Consider the following 21,428-nt stretch of genomic DNA (forward strand, 5'->3'; position numbering starts at 1 on the left):
GACTGCGGAGGCCTCACATGTTTGGCACTCAGGAGTGCTGGATGGGCCCCGCAGGCTTCAGTGTCTCAGCAGTGCACAGCGACTGAGGAGGCTTTGTGAGACCAGCCCCACATGCCCGCCCGCCAGCCGCCGCACAAGGGAACACGGACACCCCATTCATAACCAGCATACTGTTACTGTCACATGCCCACAGAAGTGCACACACACACACACTAACACACACACGCACACACCACACACACACACACACACACACACAGACAGACACACACACACACACACGCACGCACGCACGCACGCACGCACGCACACACACAAACACACACATACTAACACACATACTAACACACACACACACACACACCACACACACACACACACACACACAAGCATAGACCCCCTCTACCCCTTAACACACACTCACAATCAGCTTACATATATAACAACACAGACACATTCACATTTACACACATACATATTTTACACACACAAACATTCAATTCATGCCAGAATCATGAAGTGCTTCAGGTCTGAGCCTGAGTGTGTGTGTGTGTGGTGTGAGTGTGTGTGTGTGTGTGTGTGTGTGTGTGTGTGTGGTGTGAGTGTGTTTGTGTGAGTGTGTGTGTGTGTGTGTGTGGTGTGAGTGTGTTTGTGTGAGTGTGTTTGTGTGTGTGTGTGTGTGTGTGGTGTGAGTGTGTTTGTGTTTGTGTGTGTGTGTTTTGTGTGTGTGTAGTGTGAGTGTGTGTGTGTGTATAAGTGTGTGTGTGTGTGGTGAGTAAGTGTGTGTGTGTGTGTGTGTGTGTGTGTGTGTGTGACTGGTGACTGACCTGCGCGTGGAAGATGGACAGAGTGCGGGCCTTATGCAGCGGAATCAGCACTCGCACCAGAAACTGCTTATGCTCCGCCTTCAGGGGCAGGGCAAAACCATTGATGATGCTGACAGGGGGAGCACAGGAACACAAGAGGTGGGTCAAACCATCACAGTTGAGGCTAGATACTTTAACTACCGGTATTTTAATCCTGAGTGGCAAAACAGATTCAATATATTTATCATAAGCAAAAACTGCTAAATAAAGATAAGCCGTCTTGTGGTTTTGAAGGACTTTTAATAGACTTCTTTGGCTTTTTATACATTTATTTTGCTTGGACGTAGGTATGTAGACATCGTCGTTCCTTTTAAGTATTCAAATCAAACGTTTTACCCTGAAGGTGTAGTAGAGAGTCCTTAGGTCAAGCCAACCACTCTGCTACACCAACTCTGTTTGTCAGCCTCCTCGCTACAGCTTTGGCTCAGCCTCTACCCTGTTTCCTATGATCTGTTTTCACCCATCCTTCTATCACACACACACACACACACACACACACACACACACACACACACACACACACACACACACACACACACACGTCCCTCCCTCTGGTTCTCAGAGGAGAAGGTGAGTTTCTCTGGGTGAGAGAAGCTGTGTGGGCGGCGCTAAAAATACAACCAGAATAAATCAGAGCATTAAACCCCATTACACACACACACACACGCACGCACACGCACACGCACACGCACACGCACACATGCACTCACACACTGTCTCACAAACATACTCACACACACAAAGACATGCATGTACACACATAAAAGCTGAGCGTGTGCACGCGCACGCACACACACACACACACACACACACACACACACACACACACACACACTCTCCCACCCAGTGACTCATCCTCCTCCCCTGTCCTTCATCTCTGTATCTAAACACAAGCCCGGCTGACGTGTGCTGCCTGTCATGTCACCCTCTGCGTGGGCCGCCTTGGACTGCGGCGGGATAAGGGCCGGCTCCCTCTTAACCAGGTCAGAGGCTGCTCTATACTGATAAACACACACAGACACACACAGACACACACACACACACACACACACACTTTATACTGATAAACACACACCCAGCAGAGGCTGCTCTATACTGATAAACACACACCCAGCAGAGGGGAGACACACTTTCCCCACAGGACCACTGATTGGCTGCAGGGGTCTGTTCCTTTGACACAGCCACCCAATCAAAGGGCAGGCTGAGATCATGTGGCTACTGAGTGGAACCAGGATTGGCTGCAGGTGTCTGTTCACTTGACACAACCACCCAATCAGAGGCCGGCTGAGATCATGTGGCTATTGAGAAGAGCCAGGATTGGCTGCAGGTGTCGGTTCTGTTGACACAACCACCCAATCAGAGGCGAACTGAGATCATGCGACCCATTAGCAGAGTCAGGTGTGTTCCTGCGGTTAGACTGAGCCCCTTTATCAACACTGGTCCTCTTTACAGGAGGAGAGTGGGCTGGATACCTGAGGCATATCTACCTGCCCTGGATACCTCTGAGGCATATCTACCTGCCCTGGATACCTCTGAGGCATATCTACCTGCCCAAGATCTCCAGCAGCTCTGCAACTCCGTTAAAGTGCTCGCTTTCATAGATGAACCTGCAGAGAGAGAGAGAGAGAGAGATTGAAAGAGAAAATTAGAGAAAAGGAGGCAAAGAGAGAGCGGGAAAGAGAGAGATGGAGTGAGAAAGAGTGGTTGCAATGTCCATCATAATGACATTACAGTTTTTCTCAGTCGCTTTTGATCATCTCTCTCACCTGTCCACACCATGATCTGATCATCTCTCTCACCGGTCCACACCATGATCTGATCATCTCTCTCACCTGTACACTAACCATGATCTGATAATGTCCTCTGTTGACATTATCAGTTCCAGAATAATGTCCTCTGTTGACATTATCAGTTCCAGAATAATGTCCCGTGTTGACCTGTTCAGTTCCAGAATAATGACCCATGTTGACTTTCTCAGTTCCAGAATAATGTCCCGTGTTGACATAGTTACAAATCATGAGTCACTGACATTTTCATGTATGACAAACTAAGCCTTGTGAGCAAGTTACAGGCTTTTGAGGGTAATCCATTATGTGGTGCTGTTTGTATGTTGTGCTGTTTGTATGAATTGCTTGGAGAAATGCACTTACTGTTTTGAAAATGCTATGGATGATTTGAGAAACGTACTAAAGCGGCTGAGAAAAACTAATAATCCATACAGTTCCTCTGTGTAATCAATCTGTGTTTTATGACCTAAAGTATAAGACAGTGTAGCACCTGGTCATACACACACACACACACTCACTGAAGAAAGATGTTGTTGATCTGTTTGCGTATGTAGGCCCAGAGGCCCACACACACACACACACACACACACACACACACTCACTTCAGAAAGATGTTGTTGATCTATTTGCGTATGTAGGCCCAGAGGCCCACACACACACACACTCACTTCAGAAAGATGCTGTTGATCTGTTTGCGTATGTAGGCCCAGAGTCCCACACACACACACACACACACACACACTCACTTCAGAAAGATGTTGTTGATCTGTTTGCGTATGTAGGCCCGGAGTCCCAACATTTTGCCATAGACGCGGTGAAGGATGGTCTTCAGGTACTCTCTCTCCCGAGGGTCTTCTGTGTCAAACAACTCTAACAGCTGTCAACACGACCACACATATAGACATGGACACACACAGACACACACACACACACACAGACACACACACACACACACACACACACACACAAAAGCTTTTAAAGGAATGGTACATACTGGGCAGCAGTACACTGTAAAAAGTAACATACTGTTTTAATTTACAATGTCAAGGCAACAGTGTGTGTGGATGCTTTAAAGTTGCATCAGCGTAATTCACACTGATTATTACTCATTGAATGAGCCAAGTTAACCATGTCATGACAACTTACACACACATATCCAGGCAACTTAACATTTGATGTTGTGTCCAGTAACTGCATTATGTTGTTCTAGCAATATTCATTTAGCTAAGCCAAATAAAAACAATCAACATTTTCCCATTATTCCACACAAGTAACACAAAGTTATTTGTACTTTAAAAGAAACACAAACACTTATATTTGAGTGGACTTAGTGTCTTTAAAACACACACACTTTTATTTGAGTGGACTAAGTATCTTTAAAACACACACACACTTATATTTGAGTGAACTTAGCATCTTTAAAACACACACACACACACACTTATATTTGAGTGGTCTTCTAGCATCTAGCATCTTCAATAGCATGACATTTGTAACGCCTGATAAGTGCTCTCAGTCTTCTCTGTCCTGTCTACCGTTTCAGCCACATCGCCTACGCCAGGTACTTAACCTATGACAGCTACGTCAGGTACATCACCTACATCACCTACGTCAGCCACATCAGCTACGTCAGGTACATCACCTACGTCAGTTACAGCAGCTGCGTCAACCACGACAGCCGCATCACCCACGCCCACTCCGGTCCTGCCCGGCTTTTCCAGAGTATTAACACCAGTGGCGTTTCTACATTAGGGGCAGGTGGGGCACTGCCCCACCAGATCCAGATGACGCTGTTGTGCAGAAAGCTCAATACATTCGTACTTCGCAGCAAAATATATATATATATATATTTTTATGCAAAGTAGCGTGAATAAACTTGACTCACAAGCATTACAGTCTTGTTTTGGAGTAATTTGATTAGTGTGTTTTTCTGTCTGTGTGCTTGCTCTGTGAAATGCTGCTCTCCGCTGTCCCACCTTTCCGGTGGGGCAACGACCCACGCTGCCCCACTGTTACCATGGAAACACCAATGAGCGTGAACCACACAGGCCAAAGTTAACATATAGCGGTGGGGCACTTTCAGATGTGCTCCACGAAATCTGCCTGGCAACTAGACTGGAATAATGCGAAAACTGCGAGACCTGTACCCCGTGACTAAGAAAAAAAAAAACCTACAGTCAGATCAATGCCAGTAACGGCATTGCTAGTTAGCTATCGCTAGATTTCGACTATTTTGGAAGTGTTTTTTAATTCATACAATGAATAACGTAGATTATTTGTTGAGGGTGCAATTTAGTACATTGCCGCTGGAAGAAAAAATTGAAATCAAACGTTTGGGACCACACAGACCAGACGACTTGATCCTGCTGCAGCTTGGTCAGAAAGCGACTCGAACTTTCAATACGGAATGGTATGACAGAAAGACATGGCTAACCGCTAGCACATCAAAACGAGCACTGTTCTGTTTCCCATGCCTTCTTTTTGGAATTGGTAATGCAGACTCAGTTCGGACAACGGGTGGATTCAAAGACCTGGATCTGGCAGAAAGAACAGTGAAACACGAAAGCTGTAAACCCCATAATCAATTGCGCCCTGCAATTGGGACTATTGGGCCAGGTCAACATCATGGCACATCTAGGTAGTGCATATCAGCGGAACATTTTAGAGCACAACAAACAGACGGAGGAGAATCGTTATGTACTGGGGAGGCTGATATCATGCATAAAGCTCTGTGGGAAGTGCGAACTTTGAGACGATGTGCGAGGGCGACACCAGGCTGCAAAGACACTACGATTCTGTGAGTCAAACTTTTTTTTTTTGGAGTTGATGGATGTATCAATGCAATCTGCAAGAACAAAGTTTCGTTCATTTAGCAGCATGTTTTGTTGCTGTTATTTGTTTCAGTTGTGCCTTTTGCTTCATATTGTGTACCACACGTGTGCCACAAGCTTAATAAATTATGCAAGTTATTTGAGCTATGTGTCTGTCTAATCTTTTTTACTTTGTTGCATTCATTTTACTTTAATGCTGTATTATAGGCAACATCTTTGTGTCGCGCTGAAGCATGTGAAATGTATTTGAATCAGCTAACTCTATTTTTGTGACGGTGACATGACGTCATACAAAATTGCCCCACCAGAAATTTCAGGCTAAAATCGCCACTGATTAACACCTGTGGACTATTAACTAATTAGCCGTAGGCTTTTAAAGACTCTGCCCCATTGTGAGGGATTGTTTCTCGTGCAAACTCTACTGGGCCATGTTGTGTGTTAGTCTGCTGGTTTGCCTTGTTCTCAGACGGCGATTCTTGGATTTGCTCTTTGGATTGGCTTGCCTGTTTTGTGTTTGACGTGGACTCTGTGTATCTGGATTGACCCTGTTTTTGAATTGCCCTCTGATTTGCTTGAAGAAAACTCTGCTCTTGGGCCAGTGAGTGTTAAAAAGCACATTGAATCAAAATGGTCTGTTTGGTTCACTCAATGGGGGCAATGAGCCGTTACATGGGGGCTGTCGGTAGGAAAACTGTATGATCAGGGAAAGTGTATTTAAACCGGATGTCGTCACTTTAAGCCGGTCTCTGGTTGGATAAAGCTTTTCAGCAGAAATGGACAAGGACCTTTACTTTTGAGTTGAGAAGTTGTGTTGATCGCCTGGCATGCAAACGATCGGTTTTCTTTAAATTATTATTATTTTTGTGAAGTTATACGGCTTATGTGAATAAAGCTATCTACACAACTTTTTATATGTCTACATTGACTCGTTTAGTTGTTCATGTGGTACACGTAGGTCTTAACTGAAGCTAACGCTTAGACCAACAATCCATTGGAACACATAGTAGCTAGCTAGCCTCGCTGCTAATAAGTCTAACGTTAGCATGCTGATATGAATAGACCCATTATAGTCAGGTGGCTTAATGCTCAATTGACTTGTTAACCGAACTTTTACGAAGTCATACAACTAAACACACAAGTGACTTGTTAACCTATGTCTACATTGACTCGGTTAGTTGTTCATGTGGTACACGAATGTTGCAGAGTATTGTTGTAGGACTTAACTGAAGTTAACGCTTAGACCAACAATCCATTGGAACACATAGTAGCTAGCTAGCCTCGCTGCTAATAAGTATAACGTCAGCATGCTAATATGAATAGACCCATTATAGTCAGGTGGCTTAATGCTCAATTGACTTGTTAACCGAACTTTTACGAAGTCATACAACTAAACACACAAGTGACTTGTTAACCGAACTTTTACGAAGCTATATGACCAAACACAAAGCTAGCACTGTTAATTCCGCTATAGCTAGCCAGGTCAATTAGCTCGCCTAAGATACTGCAATTTAAGCTAACCAATTACCTCATTTCCCCCAAAACCCATCGATTACATGTGTTTGTGATGTGTAACATATATCCTTAATCAGTCATTCAAGTTATTAACGTTTATTTACCGCTAGCAATTACACGACACAAGGGTAATTCAATCACTATTAATGTTGAACTTGAACTTCAACAACGTCACACAACATTAAAAGTCAGGCATCGGCATGGTTCCTACAGAATAAATCTAAGGTCCTTGTCCATTTCTGCTGAAAAGCTTTATCCAACCAGAGACCGGCTTAAAGTGACGACATCCGGTTTTAATACACTTTCCCTGATCATACAGTTTTCCTACCGACAGGGGCAACTAGGCAGAGCCGTTACTGGGGGCCAACCAGGCAGAGAAATGGGCCCCTATACGGGGGAGAGGCCAGACTCCCCAAAGTATGCAAATGTGCATTTATATGTGTATGTATGAGTGTATACTGTTAATCAGACAACTCTTATCTTGTTTAGTGTTCAGCTTTTAAGTTTTCTTTTTTATGACAATTTTTTAAAACTTTGTACACATTGTCAACATTTAATATTTCATAAACAGTTATGGTTAATCTGTGGCATTTAAATTCTTATTTGGTGGTAGCGACACCATCTAAGTGCAAACACTGCTGGGAGATACGTGTGTTTTTCTTTCTTGAGTGGCGTGGGGCTAGAGATGTATGCGCTGGGATAGAGCATGACTAGCCAGAGGAGTCACATGATCTAATGGACTATTGTGTATGGGTCAACTTTATGGCACAGCCAGTCCTTTGATAAGTCCATAATCAATTACAATCTATCAGTCAGAGATCTGTCAATTCAGATGATCAAACTCAGCAGGATCAGTTTCCTCTGACAAAGCAGACGCTTGTGTAAGCACTTCACACACACATCTACACACACAACTTGGATGAACTTATCTACCATTACATCCACAACCTTATCTAACACAAACCTCACCACCACGGTCAAAGGTGTGATTACTTAAAGAACATTTGAATCTAAGTGCCACATTAAAAATCAACACAAATGATCAACTGACTAATATTAATAATAATAATTTTTATTATAATAAGGTGCACAACAAATTGTTATTTTGTGAAACGCTATCTTATCACAGTGCTTTCTGGGTGATTATGTTCCCCCAATGGCATTTAAGTAATATATCCAAGGTCTGTAGTAAATTTGTTGCCATTGACAACAGACAGAGATTAATTAAAATGAACTGATTCAAATCCAGTTGAATTAGACAAGTCATCGTCTTCGTACACCTTAAACACTTGGGTAATGGAATGCAAATGTTGACATTTACTTTTGGGATAATAATAAGCTGCACATGCCATTCAACTGAATGACTGTCAAAGCAGTGAGCTGGTCTATACCAGACAAAATGGCAGTCATCCAATTTATGTCATGTGTTTGTTGGTTCAACTTAAAGAGAAAGTGTAGATTCTAGAGGGAATGTGGACTTACTCTGACTAACATTTCATTATTTTTTGTTTTCCAAGAAGTAAAAGTAATGTGTAATATGGGAAACTGGAAATATTAAGTAAATAAAGGGTGAATTCTTGAAGTTGACATACTCTACCTGTAGGTGCCATATGCACATCTAATGATTTTGGGATACAGGCCTCACTATATGATTGTTTATGAAAGGTATTTAGTATTAAGTTCATGATTTGATTATCGTTATTTACATTATTGTATAGTATATGTACTATTTAGTATTCATTCATTTCATGATTTACCTCCATTGATATATTGATTGATAATAGGTGCCTGTAGCTTTAAGGGCATTGTTTTAGTTCAACTGCGCTGCTGTAGCTAGGCAGTATATGACCTGTGGATGGCACGAGAAGTTAAGGAGTCTCACGGTTTTTTTTGACCGTGTCGTGTCGTGTGAACGTGTTAAGATAGTTAGTCAAGGATACATTATAAGTTTTACAGTACATTAGGTGGATTATTTAATGTTTGTTAATGTCTTTGCTACAAATAAATATTTAAAATTAATCTACATTGGAAGACACACCTTTTTGGAAAAGAACACGCGTCAGCCATAGGCTCCACTACGAAAATAAGAAGAGTTTTATTGGAAAACCCTACACTACCCATGGTTCAGGTTTGATACGGTACTTGATACGGTCACTTCAACACTTTTAAGTGATTCTCGCTGTTCTTTTACCTGCAGGACAAACCTCTGGTCCAGGTATCGCTTAGCCACCGAGGGTTGGAAGTCAGGGCACTCTACGAAGCGCAGGAAAAACTCATACACCAGCTGGAGGCACACACACACACACACACACACACACACACACACACACACACACACACACAGATTAACAGGCTTAGAAACAGGTGAATAGTCACTTGGCAGGTGATAAGACAGTTCAGAACGTTCAGTTCAGTAGGTGCAGAAACAGAAAGTGACGGAGGCAGGTGGACCACAGGTGTAGGTGTACCTGTAGGTGTGGCCAGGCGGCTTCCAGGGTGGGCTCGTCCTCCTCGGGGTCGTACTCGGCGTTCTCACTGGGCGGCAGCGTGCGGAAGATGTTCACCGAGATCTAAGGAGGAACCACAGCGGAGGTCACGAGAGCCGCACACGCCGCAGTGCGCTACTTCAGTCTGGAGTCATTTCTCAACTTGTGAACTTTTTATTTCCACATAAACTATTCTTTACTCCTGTCTCTGGCAGACAGCAGAGCAGCAGCACTGAGCCCCAGTGGGGCGCTGGAGGGGGCATGGAGCGCTTCACTGAGGGAGGAGGAGGTGGAGGTGGAGGGGGCATGGAGAGCTTCACTGAGGGAGGAGGAGGTGGAGGGGGCATGGAGAGCTTCACTAAGGGAGGAGGAGAAGGTGGAGGGGGCATGGAGAGCTTCACTGAGGGAGGGAGGAGGAGGAGGTGGAGGGGGCATGGAGAGCTTCACTGAGGGAGGAGGAGGTGGAGGGGACATGGAGAGCTTCACTGAGGGAGGAGGAGGAGGTGGAGGAGGTGGAGGGGGCATGGAGAGCTTCACTAAGGGAGGAGGAGGAGGTGGAGGGGGCATGGAGAGCTTCACTGAGGGAGGGAGGTGGAGGGGGCATGGAGAGCTTCACTAAGGGAGGAGGAGGAGGTGGAGGGGGCATGGAGAGCTTCACTGAGGGAGGAGGAGGTGGAGGGGACATGGAGAGCTTCACTGAGGGAGGAGGAGGTGGAGGTGGAGGGGGCATGGAGAGCTTCACTGAGGGAGGGAGGAGGTGGAGGGGGCATGGAGAGCTTCACTGAGGGAGGGAGGAGGTGGAGGGGGCATGGAGAGCTTCACTGAGGGAGGAGGTGGAGGAGGTGGAGGGGGCATGGAGAGCTTCACTAAGGGAGGAGGAGGAGGTGGAGGGGGCATGGAGAGCTTCACTGAGGGAGGAGGAGGTGGAGGGGGCATGGAGAGCTTCACTAAGGGAGGGAGGAGGTGGAGGTGGAGGGGGCATGGAGAGCTTCACTGAGGGAGGAGGAGGTGGAGGGGACATGGAGAGCTTCACTGAGGGAGGAGGAGGTGGAGGTGGAGGGGGCATGGAGAGCTTCACTGAGGGAGGGTGGAGGCTGATTGCCTCTGTTAATCTGTTAAGCCTCAACAATTCATATTTGCCCTTACTTTTACTTTCACTGTCACTTTCTCAAACTCTCTTTTTAAACTCTCTTTTTAAACTCTCCATCGCTTCCTCACTTTGTCTCATCTCTTCCCTCTGCCACCTCTTCCCTTCCTCCATCTGCTTGTCTTTTGGTATCCCTGTTTCCATCTTCCCCTGCTGTTCCCCTTCTTTTGGTCACTCTCTATCTTTACCCCTCTCTATATCTCTCACTCTATCCCCCCTCTGTGCCTCTCTGTCTTTCTCCCCTTCTCTAACTCTGCCCCCCCCCCCCCCCCCACACACACACTCTCTCACCATCTTAATGGCCTCTGGGTAGACAGGCTCGATGAGGATGCCCCTGCTGGTTGCCATAGTTTCCACCAGCTCATTGAGCGCGGCACGTTTGATCTCCTTGCCCTTGAGGTCGGCCACGCAGTCCAGGAAGTCGAAGAGGACGCAGCACTGCTGCAGCTTCTGGACGAACAGCTCATGCAGCTCCCCTGCAGCGGCGTCTGGAAACACACACACACACACAACAAGCTTCCAATGCATTGTTCTGTTTCACAAGGTTCCATTGCACTTGGCTCTGTAGGTTCCTTTCTACACGGGTCTACTGTATGATTAAGCCACACAAGATCTAACGTAGCCTGACGTAGCCTCACAAGTTCCTTTCCACATGGTTCCATTATACAAAGCACTGATACACAAGATTCTACAAGACACAAATGTAAAGTTTTTCTCAAGAGCTTCGGTACATTTCTCAGATCAGAATTTGGAAATATTTAGATGCATTCATGCAAATGAGTTTTTGCAGTTACATACATTACCAACTACATGTGCCATGTTGGTCAAAATGTATTATGCAGCTTCTCTGTGAAATATTCATATTATCCAAAACATTTAGGCGTCTACTCCAGTCATAACATACAAAATGGTTAAACCATTTATCATCGTTTGTCAAGCATTGTATTTAATCTGTTTCAGTGACACTTTATTTTTGGTTTTACAGTTTTTTTTCAATCGTTTGGTACATTTCTCTATTCATTCTTAACATTTTCAAAACAGTAAATACATTTCTCGAAACAATTTGTACAAACAGCACAACACAATAGACTCCCTGATAAAGGCTGTGACAAAATGCTTAGCTTTTGTTTCAAAAGTAAATAATCATATCAATGCCACCAAAATGAAAATTCTTGTGTCATGTTTTGTAACCAAGACAGGCTAAATATAATTTTCTAGCAAATTGAAAGCCATTCATGTCACTGATAACCATTTCAATTCAACAAGCCTCCAAGAGACTGTTGAAGAATATTGTAGCAGCATCTTTAGAGAGACTGGACAGTAGCATCAAATACAGCCTGTTGAGAAGCAATGGGACAGTCTTGCATGTCACATAAAGTCCTTGAGACCTTGATAATGATCTAGTCATGATGATCATAGACACTTAACTTTTTCCACTCTGGCTTTGTGGCCCGTGAAGTTTTACACTCATTTTTTGCCTTTGAACAAATTGAATCAATCCTGATTAATCACATGTAAACGATCACGGTTTAGTTTTGCAAACCGTCCAAAAATATCATGTCACTGAAACAGGTGAAGCATATGGTTGAGACATAATGACCACTGGTTTAGCTCACGTCATGCATGCCAGTGAATGTTAATGAATAGATACCTAGATGTTTTGGGGGTAAGACTACACAGCAGATGATTGTGCAGAAATGTGCCAAAGCATTTACAAAATGTGCAAAAGAATGAGAAATTGGGGGGCACTGTGGCGCAAGCAGTAGCCCCGACCACATTCGGGCTTGACGCCCATGGAGGACACGGGTTCGAATCCGGCCCGATGTCATTTCTCCTGTCCACTCCCCAGCTCTTCTCCCTCTCATTTCCTGTCCCACTCTTCACTGCACTATCGATTAAAGGCACAAAAGCCCAAAAATAATCTTTAAAAAAAAAAAAAAAGAATGAGAAATTGCTGTATTAATGTGAACCAGTGACTCAATGATGCAGAGTTTGAACAAACAGAATTTTAATCCTGCTGGTCTGAGAAATGTAACAAAGTGACTGAGAATGAGAAAAAGGTAACGTTTGCTCATTTTATAAAGTACTTGTGTTTAGAACCTTGATGGTTTGCTTTTGATGTTACTGTAAGCTCCATCTATTCTTTTCTTCAGAGGTTCTTTTTTGAAAGGCGGTGGAATCCATGATCATCAGTCTCGTGATCGTATACAGTAAATGATTTGGTCCACAAAGACTGTTTGTGGCAAGCAAGAAGATTTCCCCGCTTGTTTCTCAGAAGGTCATAAATGAGGGTACTGTCCAGTTTCTCTCAGGTGATTTTCTACATCCTTCTACTACATTTTACAGTACACAACCACCTGTAAATCAGAGCTAAAATTAGTGACATGGATAACATTCAATTTATACAAAATAGTGCTCAGTTAGTTGGAGACAAGTGATAATAATCAACCATTGTTAGTGAAAGAGATGGACAGCACAATGAAATGTGGAAATAAGGAACACTTCCAGGTTTCACTGTTACATTGACAACATGACTAAGCATTTTGACACTCTTGTTCGTAAACATTGACACGAGGACTTCTGATAGCACTGTCATGTTCACTGACATAAATATTTACTTTTGAGACATTTTGAGAAAGTTACGGGCTTTTGCTGGTAATGCATTGTGTGTTGCTGTTTGTACAAATAGTTTTGAGAATTGCCGTTACTGTTTTGAAAATGTTGTAGTGTTAACATTAGCAAACCCTAGGTGTTAATGTTAATATGATTCAAGAAATTTACCAAAGCAACCGAGAAAACTATAACAGAGGTTTCATTAAACATACTGCACTCTACGCTCTGATATACACCGACCGAATAAGGTGGAAAAATGTTTAAGCATTGTTTTATTAATACTGTATCTCATTAGTTATAATGCATGGTCTTCAGGCGGTTGTCCTTGCTTCAAAGACAAACTGTCATACCACTTTTAAGCTCCCAATATCCACCTCACAGAAGTAACACATAAGGCTGCTTTTTAGACCCTCTTACTCTTTCACATCCAACAGCTCTGCGGCATACTGGGTGTGTCCCCAGTTTCCCTGGACAGCTGCTCAAATGTTGAACACTGTGTAACATATCGGATGTGAAACATATGTGCTATATTGATCTCTGCTCTCTCAATATCTATGTGTGTGTGTGTGTGTGTGTGTGTGTGTGTGTGTGTGTGTGTGTGTGTTCATCGGCTTTATTTATGTTTATTGGCTTCGTAGGCTTATCCTCTTACATCCTGAAATACAATGGAATTGGCAAGTGCAAATCTGATATCAACAACAACAAAATCCAAGGCAGTGTATGGACAGGACAGACACAGCCGGGGCATGTGATCATGTGATCATGTGTATATGGAGGGGGGTATCATGTTTAATCCACTGATGACCACAGCTGTGTTTCTTGTGTAGTTATTGCTATAGTGGACATTTTTGCCTTTACTCTCTGCATATGCAACTTCATCACAGCTGCCTCAGGCACGAGTGAAAGCTTAATCTGCTGGTGGAAAGTTAATCTATCTAATTTACATTGGATAGATTTGGTTGAGAGGAACTGCTGAATAATGAATGAAGAGTAAGTGATTGTCAGTGACTGTGAGGATTTCAGAACAAATCTGAACACTGTTATGACAAGCAGCAGGGCAGCCTTTAGCTCCACTCCACTGACTCCTCACAGCAATCTCTCTCCAAATCACTTCCGACCCCTAAAAGAGCGCCTGACTCCAGGCCTGCGTGTAGTCATCAAACTGACAGGTGTTTTCTGAAGGTGACTTGCCACACAGGTCATAAGGCTCACGCCTCAGAGAAAGCGTGACAGAATCACTTTGCTTCCTGGTGAGCGGCCTCCATCTTGATGTACAGTGCTCCACTAATGACCACGACCATGACAGCCACATGGCACTTCTGTACCGTCACACCTTCACACGCTCTCCAGGGGATGACCCATCACGATGTAAGGAAAAAAGATTGCAGCCACAATGATGCACAGAAAGGTCCTCACACCATACTAACAGAACCCCAGCAGGATATGGCCCTGCCTGCACCACCTAACAGAACCCCAGCAGGATATGGCCCTGCCTGCACCACCTAACAGAACCCCAGCAGGATACCGCCCTGCCTGCACCACCTAACAGAACCCCAGCAGGATACGGCCCTGCCTGCACCACCTAACAGAACCCCAGCAGGATACCGCCCTGCCTGCACCACCTAACAGAACCCCAGCAGGATACCGCCCTGCCTGCACCACCTAACAGAACCCCAGCAGGATACGGCCCTGCCTGCACCACCTGGCAGAACAGTCCTACAGCCTACAGCTCCTGTACCTCATATGTACAAATTCAAACTTTTTTGTGCAGGAATGAGCCTGACTCTGTGCAACCCCTGGACTTCAAGCCCTAAGCAGCCATTTTGCCATTGCAGTAGACCTAGTAAGGAGAGGGCCAGAGAAACACCATCCAATGAAAGGGTCCCCCCAGACCACCCCCCGCCCGACCCCCGTGCAAATATTGTCTGACTCTGGCGTGGAACCGGACCACCCCCCCACCCCCGCCCCTCTGAGACAGGGTACAATAACAAGCTGGAATAAGCTTCTCCGTTTGATTTACTCCTCCTATGCTTTTCTCCCATGCTTTCTTTTATTCTCCCTATAGTCTCCCTCTCTCTCTCTCTCTCTCTCTCGCTCTTCATCTCATGCTGAAATCCCCTTCAATCCCTTTATTCTTATCACTCTTTAATTCCCCCGCACGCTCTCTCTCTCTCTCTCTCCCGCTCCTTGTCGACACACACCAGCGCTCCATAGTGTATTGGTTAAATAACATGTGACATGTAAATATGCTAGTGTGTTTGATGCAGAGGGCTTAGTTGTTGTTCCTGTTGTGGCTGTTTCCAATTATTTTGTGCCTCTCTGGTGCAATGGGAAGTGAACATTGCAGTGTTTTCCAGTCTATGCATGTGGCCAAGACAAAATGGGTCTTTTGAGTGACATTGTACTCTGAGATGCTATGACCTTTAATGACATGTGATATGATATCTTGGGAACCTTTTACTTAAGCCCATTATGCATATAGCATAATAAACAACTTACAAATGTTTATAAAGTATTCATAATGCATCATAGTGACTGACGCAAGTCTGTATAACTATTTACAAACAGACATGACTGCACTCATAAAGCGTTATGATGTTGTAGTATAAGCCCTAAACAACTATTATAAGAAAGCTTGTATTGAGACACATATGACTCCATAAACAGCATTTGGTGAATAAACAGCATTTAACATAAGGCAAAGATTTCACTAGTGCCATTATCAAGAGGTAAAGAAGCTTATTATGCATTCTGATACTTCAAGCTTTAAAGGCTTATACTAAAACATTGTAACGCTTTATGAGTGCAGTCATTACTATGTATAAATAGTTTTATAAAGTTATGTCAATCATTATGAGGCACTGTGGACACTTTATAACCTGTTATGAATGTGTTTACAATGCTTTGTGAATACTGGGTTTAAGTGAAGTTTTACCAATATCTTTTCTGACGACAACAAACAGCTTTGTGCCTTTCTATTGTTCTATTGAACTTCTAGTCGTCTACAGTATTGAATCTTTCATTGCAGTTCTATTGTACTTATTGCTAAATTCCATTTAAATAAAATACATTTCTAAATAAGATGTAACAGCACAGGTCTGAAACTGAACCCTGGCTCATGTGCTATGCTCGAGATGCTAGGTCTTCTGTGTGAGAGAGTGTGTGTGTGTGTGTATGTGTGTGATTGTGTGTGTGAGAGTGAGTGTGCATGTATGCTTATACACAATACCACTACTGGTACTAGTTTTGGATTCCTTCCACTGTTTTGAGTCACACCTGTTCTATGTGTTGTGTGTGTGTTGTGAAATGTGTAAAATAGTGTGTGCGGTGTGCACACATACGGAAACCTCTATGGTCTGAGTAACAAGCTTATGCAGGCGTTGCTATTTCTATCCTCAACCACCCACCTTAATAAAACTACAAAGAGATAAAAACAGAACCCTCATCTGCATCTTTGACTTCATACCAGCAGAAGAATTTCAGAACTCAATTATTCATCGTGATCTTAGTCATAGGAAGCGTACTTACAGAAAGGCTTTCTGAAAACGGCATTCTGAATGCTGGGGTGAAAGTCAGGATTAAGGAACGAATGAGTCACCATTCAATTTGGTCTTGGGGGAGCACAGAGGAACGAAACAAATGGAATGTCATCCTGTCTTCCGCTTCCTCTTTCTCCCTTCTTCCTTGGCAAAAGGAATCATTTCAGTATGCTATCCTATCGCATTAGCTACCCAGCTGACCAATGAGAGGCAGAATCTGGACCGCACCTACTCCACAGTCAGCTGCTCCCTGACCTCACCCTTCCTGTATCTCACCCTTCCTGTATCTCACCCCTTCCTGTATCTCACCCTTCCTGTATCTCACTCCTCCTGTATCTCACCCTTCCTGTATCTCACCCTTCCTGTATCTCACCCTTCCTCTACCTCACCCCTCCTGTACCTCACCCCTCCTGTATTTCACCAACTCTGTATCTCACCCTTCCTGTATCTCACCCTCTCTCTATCTCATTCTCTCTCCTGTTGTTCTCTGACTACAGGTCCAACACCCAAGCTCTTCCTAATTCCCTCTCACTCTTCCACACTATGCCTCCCCTCATGGTGTCTCTCTGCCTCCCCTCATGGTGTCTCCTCTGCCTCCTCATGGTGTCTGTCTGCCTCACGGTGTCTCTGCCTCCCCTCATGGTGTCTCTCTGCCTCCCCTCATGGTGTCTGCCTCACTTTTTGGTCTCCCTGATGCTTTCTATCTATTCTCTCTTCTCCACCCTCCCTCACCCTCTCACCCTCTCTCTCTCTCTACCTCACCCTCTCTCTCTCTCTCTCTCTATTTCTCTCTCTCTCTACCTCGCCTCTGGCCATCTTCTGCCTTCTCTTTGTTCTCTTGTATGGTTCTGTATCATCTTACACATGTTACTCTCTCTCTCTCTCTCTCTCTCTCTCTCTCTCACACACACACAAACACACACACACTCAGGGCACACTTACACACAATACACTCACACACACTCACTCATGGCACACTTACACACAATACACTCACACACACTCACTCATGGCACACTTACACACACACACACACCAAACCCGCTCAGACTCACACACACACACACTCACACACACACACACACACACACACACAGCTGTCTGTATTGATTCTTGAGGGAGTACTAAGAGCAAATGGATAAATGTAACCAGACCCCTACATCAGAAAAAACTACAGGCACACGTATGAAGAGAGGGAGAGAAAGAGAGAGAGAGGGATAGAGGGATAGAGGGAGAAGATAGAGGGATAAACAGTGAGAGAAACAGTAAGAAAGAAGCAGACAGACAGAGGGAAAGAGAGAAAGAAGAATAGCGGGAATGATGCCACTAGCATATCCTGAGTCACCATTTCTGCTCTGGTAACAATTAGTAGCTCTGTGGTCCAGCCAGTCCCACTCTCTCTCACTCTCTCTCTCACTCACTCACTCTCTCTCTCACTCTCTCTCTCACTCTATCCCTCACTCACTCACTGTTTCTCTTACTCTCTCTCTCTCTCTCTCACTCACTCAATCTCTCTCTCTCTCTCTCTCTCACTCACTCAATCTCTCTCTCTCTCTCTCTCTCACTCACTCACTCACTCATTCTCACGCTCTCACTCTCACTCTCTCTCTCTCTCTCTCTCATTCACTCTGTCTCTCACTCACTCACTCTCTCTCTTTTACTCTCTCACTCACTCACACACACAGACACATGGGCATGTGCGCGCGCGCACACACACACACACACACACACACACACACACACACACACACACACACACACACACACACACACACACACACACACACACACACACACACACACACACACACACACACACACACAAACGCACACACTCATTCACACACTGGACTCACCCTTGGGGTGAGTGTATATTTACAGACGCATTACAGACATGCTCACGAGCTCCACTTCAAATGAGCACAGTGTCTCTGACTGAAAAACACCAACCTCTCTCTCTCTCTCTCTCACACACACACACACACACACACACACACACACACACACGCTGCAGCACTATGGGAAACACCTTCAGGGTGTGAAAAAATTGTGAAATTAACACTCACATTACCATGGCAAGCCAATAAACAGGTCAACACACATACACACAGTATCTAAATATCTTTATGTATGTATTTCTAACCAGTAAATAAGACCATTGAATGGGTTGATATGCATGCCACCTCAATGTTCTAGATCTATCCAGATCTAGATATCTGAGGAGCTTCCTTGAGACTTGATCCACCTTTATATTAATTTGCGTATCTAGATATGCACCCATGTACACAGTATATATGTAGATGAGTATGTCCCTGTTATGTTACCAATATATATACATATATATACAGAGGTGTCAGGTAAATTCATACATTATGAAAATAAATCATTTTTAACCCTTTATAGCATATATCTAGATGAGTATGTCTCTGTAATCCATCAGACTGAGAGGCTGCTCTCAGACCTGTGCAGTCCCATCTGTGTGCCGTTCCACCCAACCTCTCAGAGTTACACTCCCCTGCCCTGTGTGTGTGTGTGTTTGTAGGTGAGTGTGTGTGTGTGTGTGAGTGTGTGTGTGTGAGACGCTGCTCTCAGACCTGTGCTGTCCCATCTGTGTGCCGTTCCACCCAACCTCTCAGAGTTACACTCCCCTGCCCTGTGTGTGTGTGTGTTTGTAGGTGAGTGTGTGTGTGTGTGTGAGTGTGTGTGTGTGAGACGCTGCTCTCAGACCTGTGCTGTCCCATCTGTGTGCCGTTCCACCCGACCTCTCAGAGTTACACTCCCCTGACCTCTGAGTGCCCAGTAAACTGAGCAGCCGTCCCTTCAGACACACACACATATACACACACACATCCAGGCACGCACACATACACACACACACACACACACTCAAAACAGTCTGTCTTTCTCCTACACACACCCTCTGTCTCCGTCACAAATGCATACACACACATACACACACTCTCTCACACTCTCACACACACACACACACACACACTCAAAACAGTCTGTCTTTCTCCTACACACACCCTCTGTCTCCGTCACAAATGCATACACACACATACACACACTCTCTCACACTCTCACACACACACACACACACTTACAAACACACACACACACACACACACACACACAGACAGACACTTACGCCACACACTGACTGTGGGTTCAACTTCCATGACACAGTGAGGTCAACCTCATCATCCTCTCAGAGTCCTCCTTCAGGGCCTTACCAGGGATAAATGTTGTAGTGAAGATTTATGCATGACCCTCCTCTGACTTCAAACCATGTTATATAGCCTGTTCATTATGTAGACCACATCTTAGATGTTCTTTCAGGAGCTCATTGAGCAGTTTCACCAAAAGGGTATTCTTAAAGGACACAGTCCATGCGCTGCCCCGCCATTTCATGCCATAAAACAATTACTGGGCATAAAGCGCTTGTGACAGATTGGAAAACACCATGAAATCATGACAGATGGTGGCATCAGACCTAATGTCCCACTTAATGGATTCCATCAGGTCAATGCCACATTTGCATTAAGGGGAGATTAGCTTTTGATTCTTGGCCACAGGGCGAAGGCCTGCCGCGGCGCTGTGAGACTTACCTTTGAGGAGGGGCAGTGGCGTTAGTTCCACCTGTGAACTCTGGTACCGGAACTGGGAGGAGCTGTGAGAACGCCGCTGCCGGGCCCTGCGCATGGAACGCCGAGGAAAGCCATCGATTTTCTCGGCATTCGGAACAGAGAAGCCAGTCGTTGGCGACGTGGGACTGGTCGGAGGAAGTTTGGTGTTCTCCATAATCACAGACCACCGCCGGGTTGTGGAACTTGGCTGAGTATACTTTAAACGACCGGTTTTGTCGTATGGTCAATCTGTAGGGTAAATAAATAAGCAACCGCTTAAAAAAAAACCTTTCAAGTTCCCCAACAGTAGGGACAAACTGCTTTGGGAATCCAGTTTCACATATTCTAATACAGGACATTGTAAGGGATATTAATTGGGTTACACGTAACAGGCCAGATGTAACATCAACTTAATTGGTTAGGCATCAGATAGGCTACTTCTGGACACGTGGGCCCTATTAGGTTGGGCTGCCCTTGTGTCAGCCCGTAGCCCGTAGCCCATACAGGCTAACTGACATTACGTTGTTACTGGCAAAACTGCACATATCGCTACACAATACACACCTGAAAATACGTCGTGCAAAATCCACATGAAATTGGTCACTTTAGAAGCTATCTTTAAACTCCACATCCATAATGTAGGCGAAAGTTTACGCTTGGAGACAAGTAGCCCAGTCCTCCTGTCCGGTTTATTAGGGCTAATGCATCAGTATTTCACCGACAAGAGGATCTCTTGCTTAGACTGCAGTCTGCTGTGAAACCGTTTTTAAAACTCTTGTTCTCTCCGGAGGTTGTACATCTGTAGTCTGAAGAATGGATGTCGTATCGCCCAGCGGGTTAATTGTGATCTCATACTATGATTCCTGCCATCCCTTTACCGACGGTGCCTTGTCGACAGAATATGTAATTGGTTATGCCCAAAAGAAAAATAACCTGGAGCGTATTGAAACTGGAATACAAATGATGCTACTTTCTCCCGTTGAGAATGAACTCTAGCTTGATTTCACGAACCGCAGTGATG

General features: G+C 44.6%; 1 protein-coding gene across 1 annotated transcript in view; it reads right to left on the reverse strand.

Annotated features, from left to right (window-relative positions):
- Window positions 1-21,073, reverse strand: part of LOC105911342 (serine/threonine-protein phosphatase 2A 56 kDa regulatory subunit beta isoform-like) — a 27,543-nt gene extending 6,470 nt beyond the window's left edge. Inside the window, exons 1-8 of the mRNA XM_031572242.2 lie at window positions 20,972-21,073; window positions 20,390-20,656; window positions 10,921-11,117; window positions 9,465-9,566; window positions 9,188-9,280; window positions 3,400-3,530; window positions 2,414-2,473; window positions 828-936 (exon numbers count right to left, since the gene is read on the reverse strand). Coding sequence (XP_031428102.1) covers window positions 828-936; window positions 2,414-2,473; window positions 3,400-3,530; window positions 9,188-9,280; window positions 9,465-9,566; window positions 10,921-11,117; window positions 20,390-20,582 — 885 coding nt within the window. The 5' untranslated portion in view covers window positions 20,583-20,656; window positions 20,972-21,073. The remainder of the gene's footprint in view (window positions 1-827; window positions 937-2,413; window positions 2,474-3,399; window positions 3,531-9,187; window positions 9,281-9,464; window positions 9,567-10,920; window positions 11,118-20,389; window positions 20,657-20,971) is intronic.
- Between the last annotated feature and the right edge of the window lie 355 nt (window positions 21,074-21,428).

The sequence above is a fragment of the Clupea harengus genome, chromosome 8 (assembly GCF_900700415.2).
Source record: "Clupea harengus chromosome 8, Ch_v2.0.2, whole genome shotgun sequence".
Taxonomy (NCBI): Eukaryota; Metazoa; Chordata; class Actinopteri; order Clupeiformes; family Clupeidae; genus Clupea; species Clupea harengus.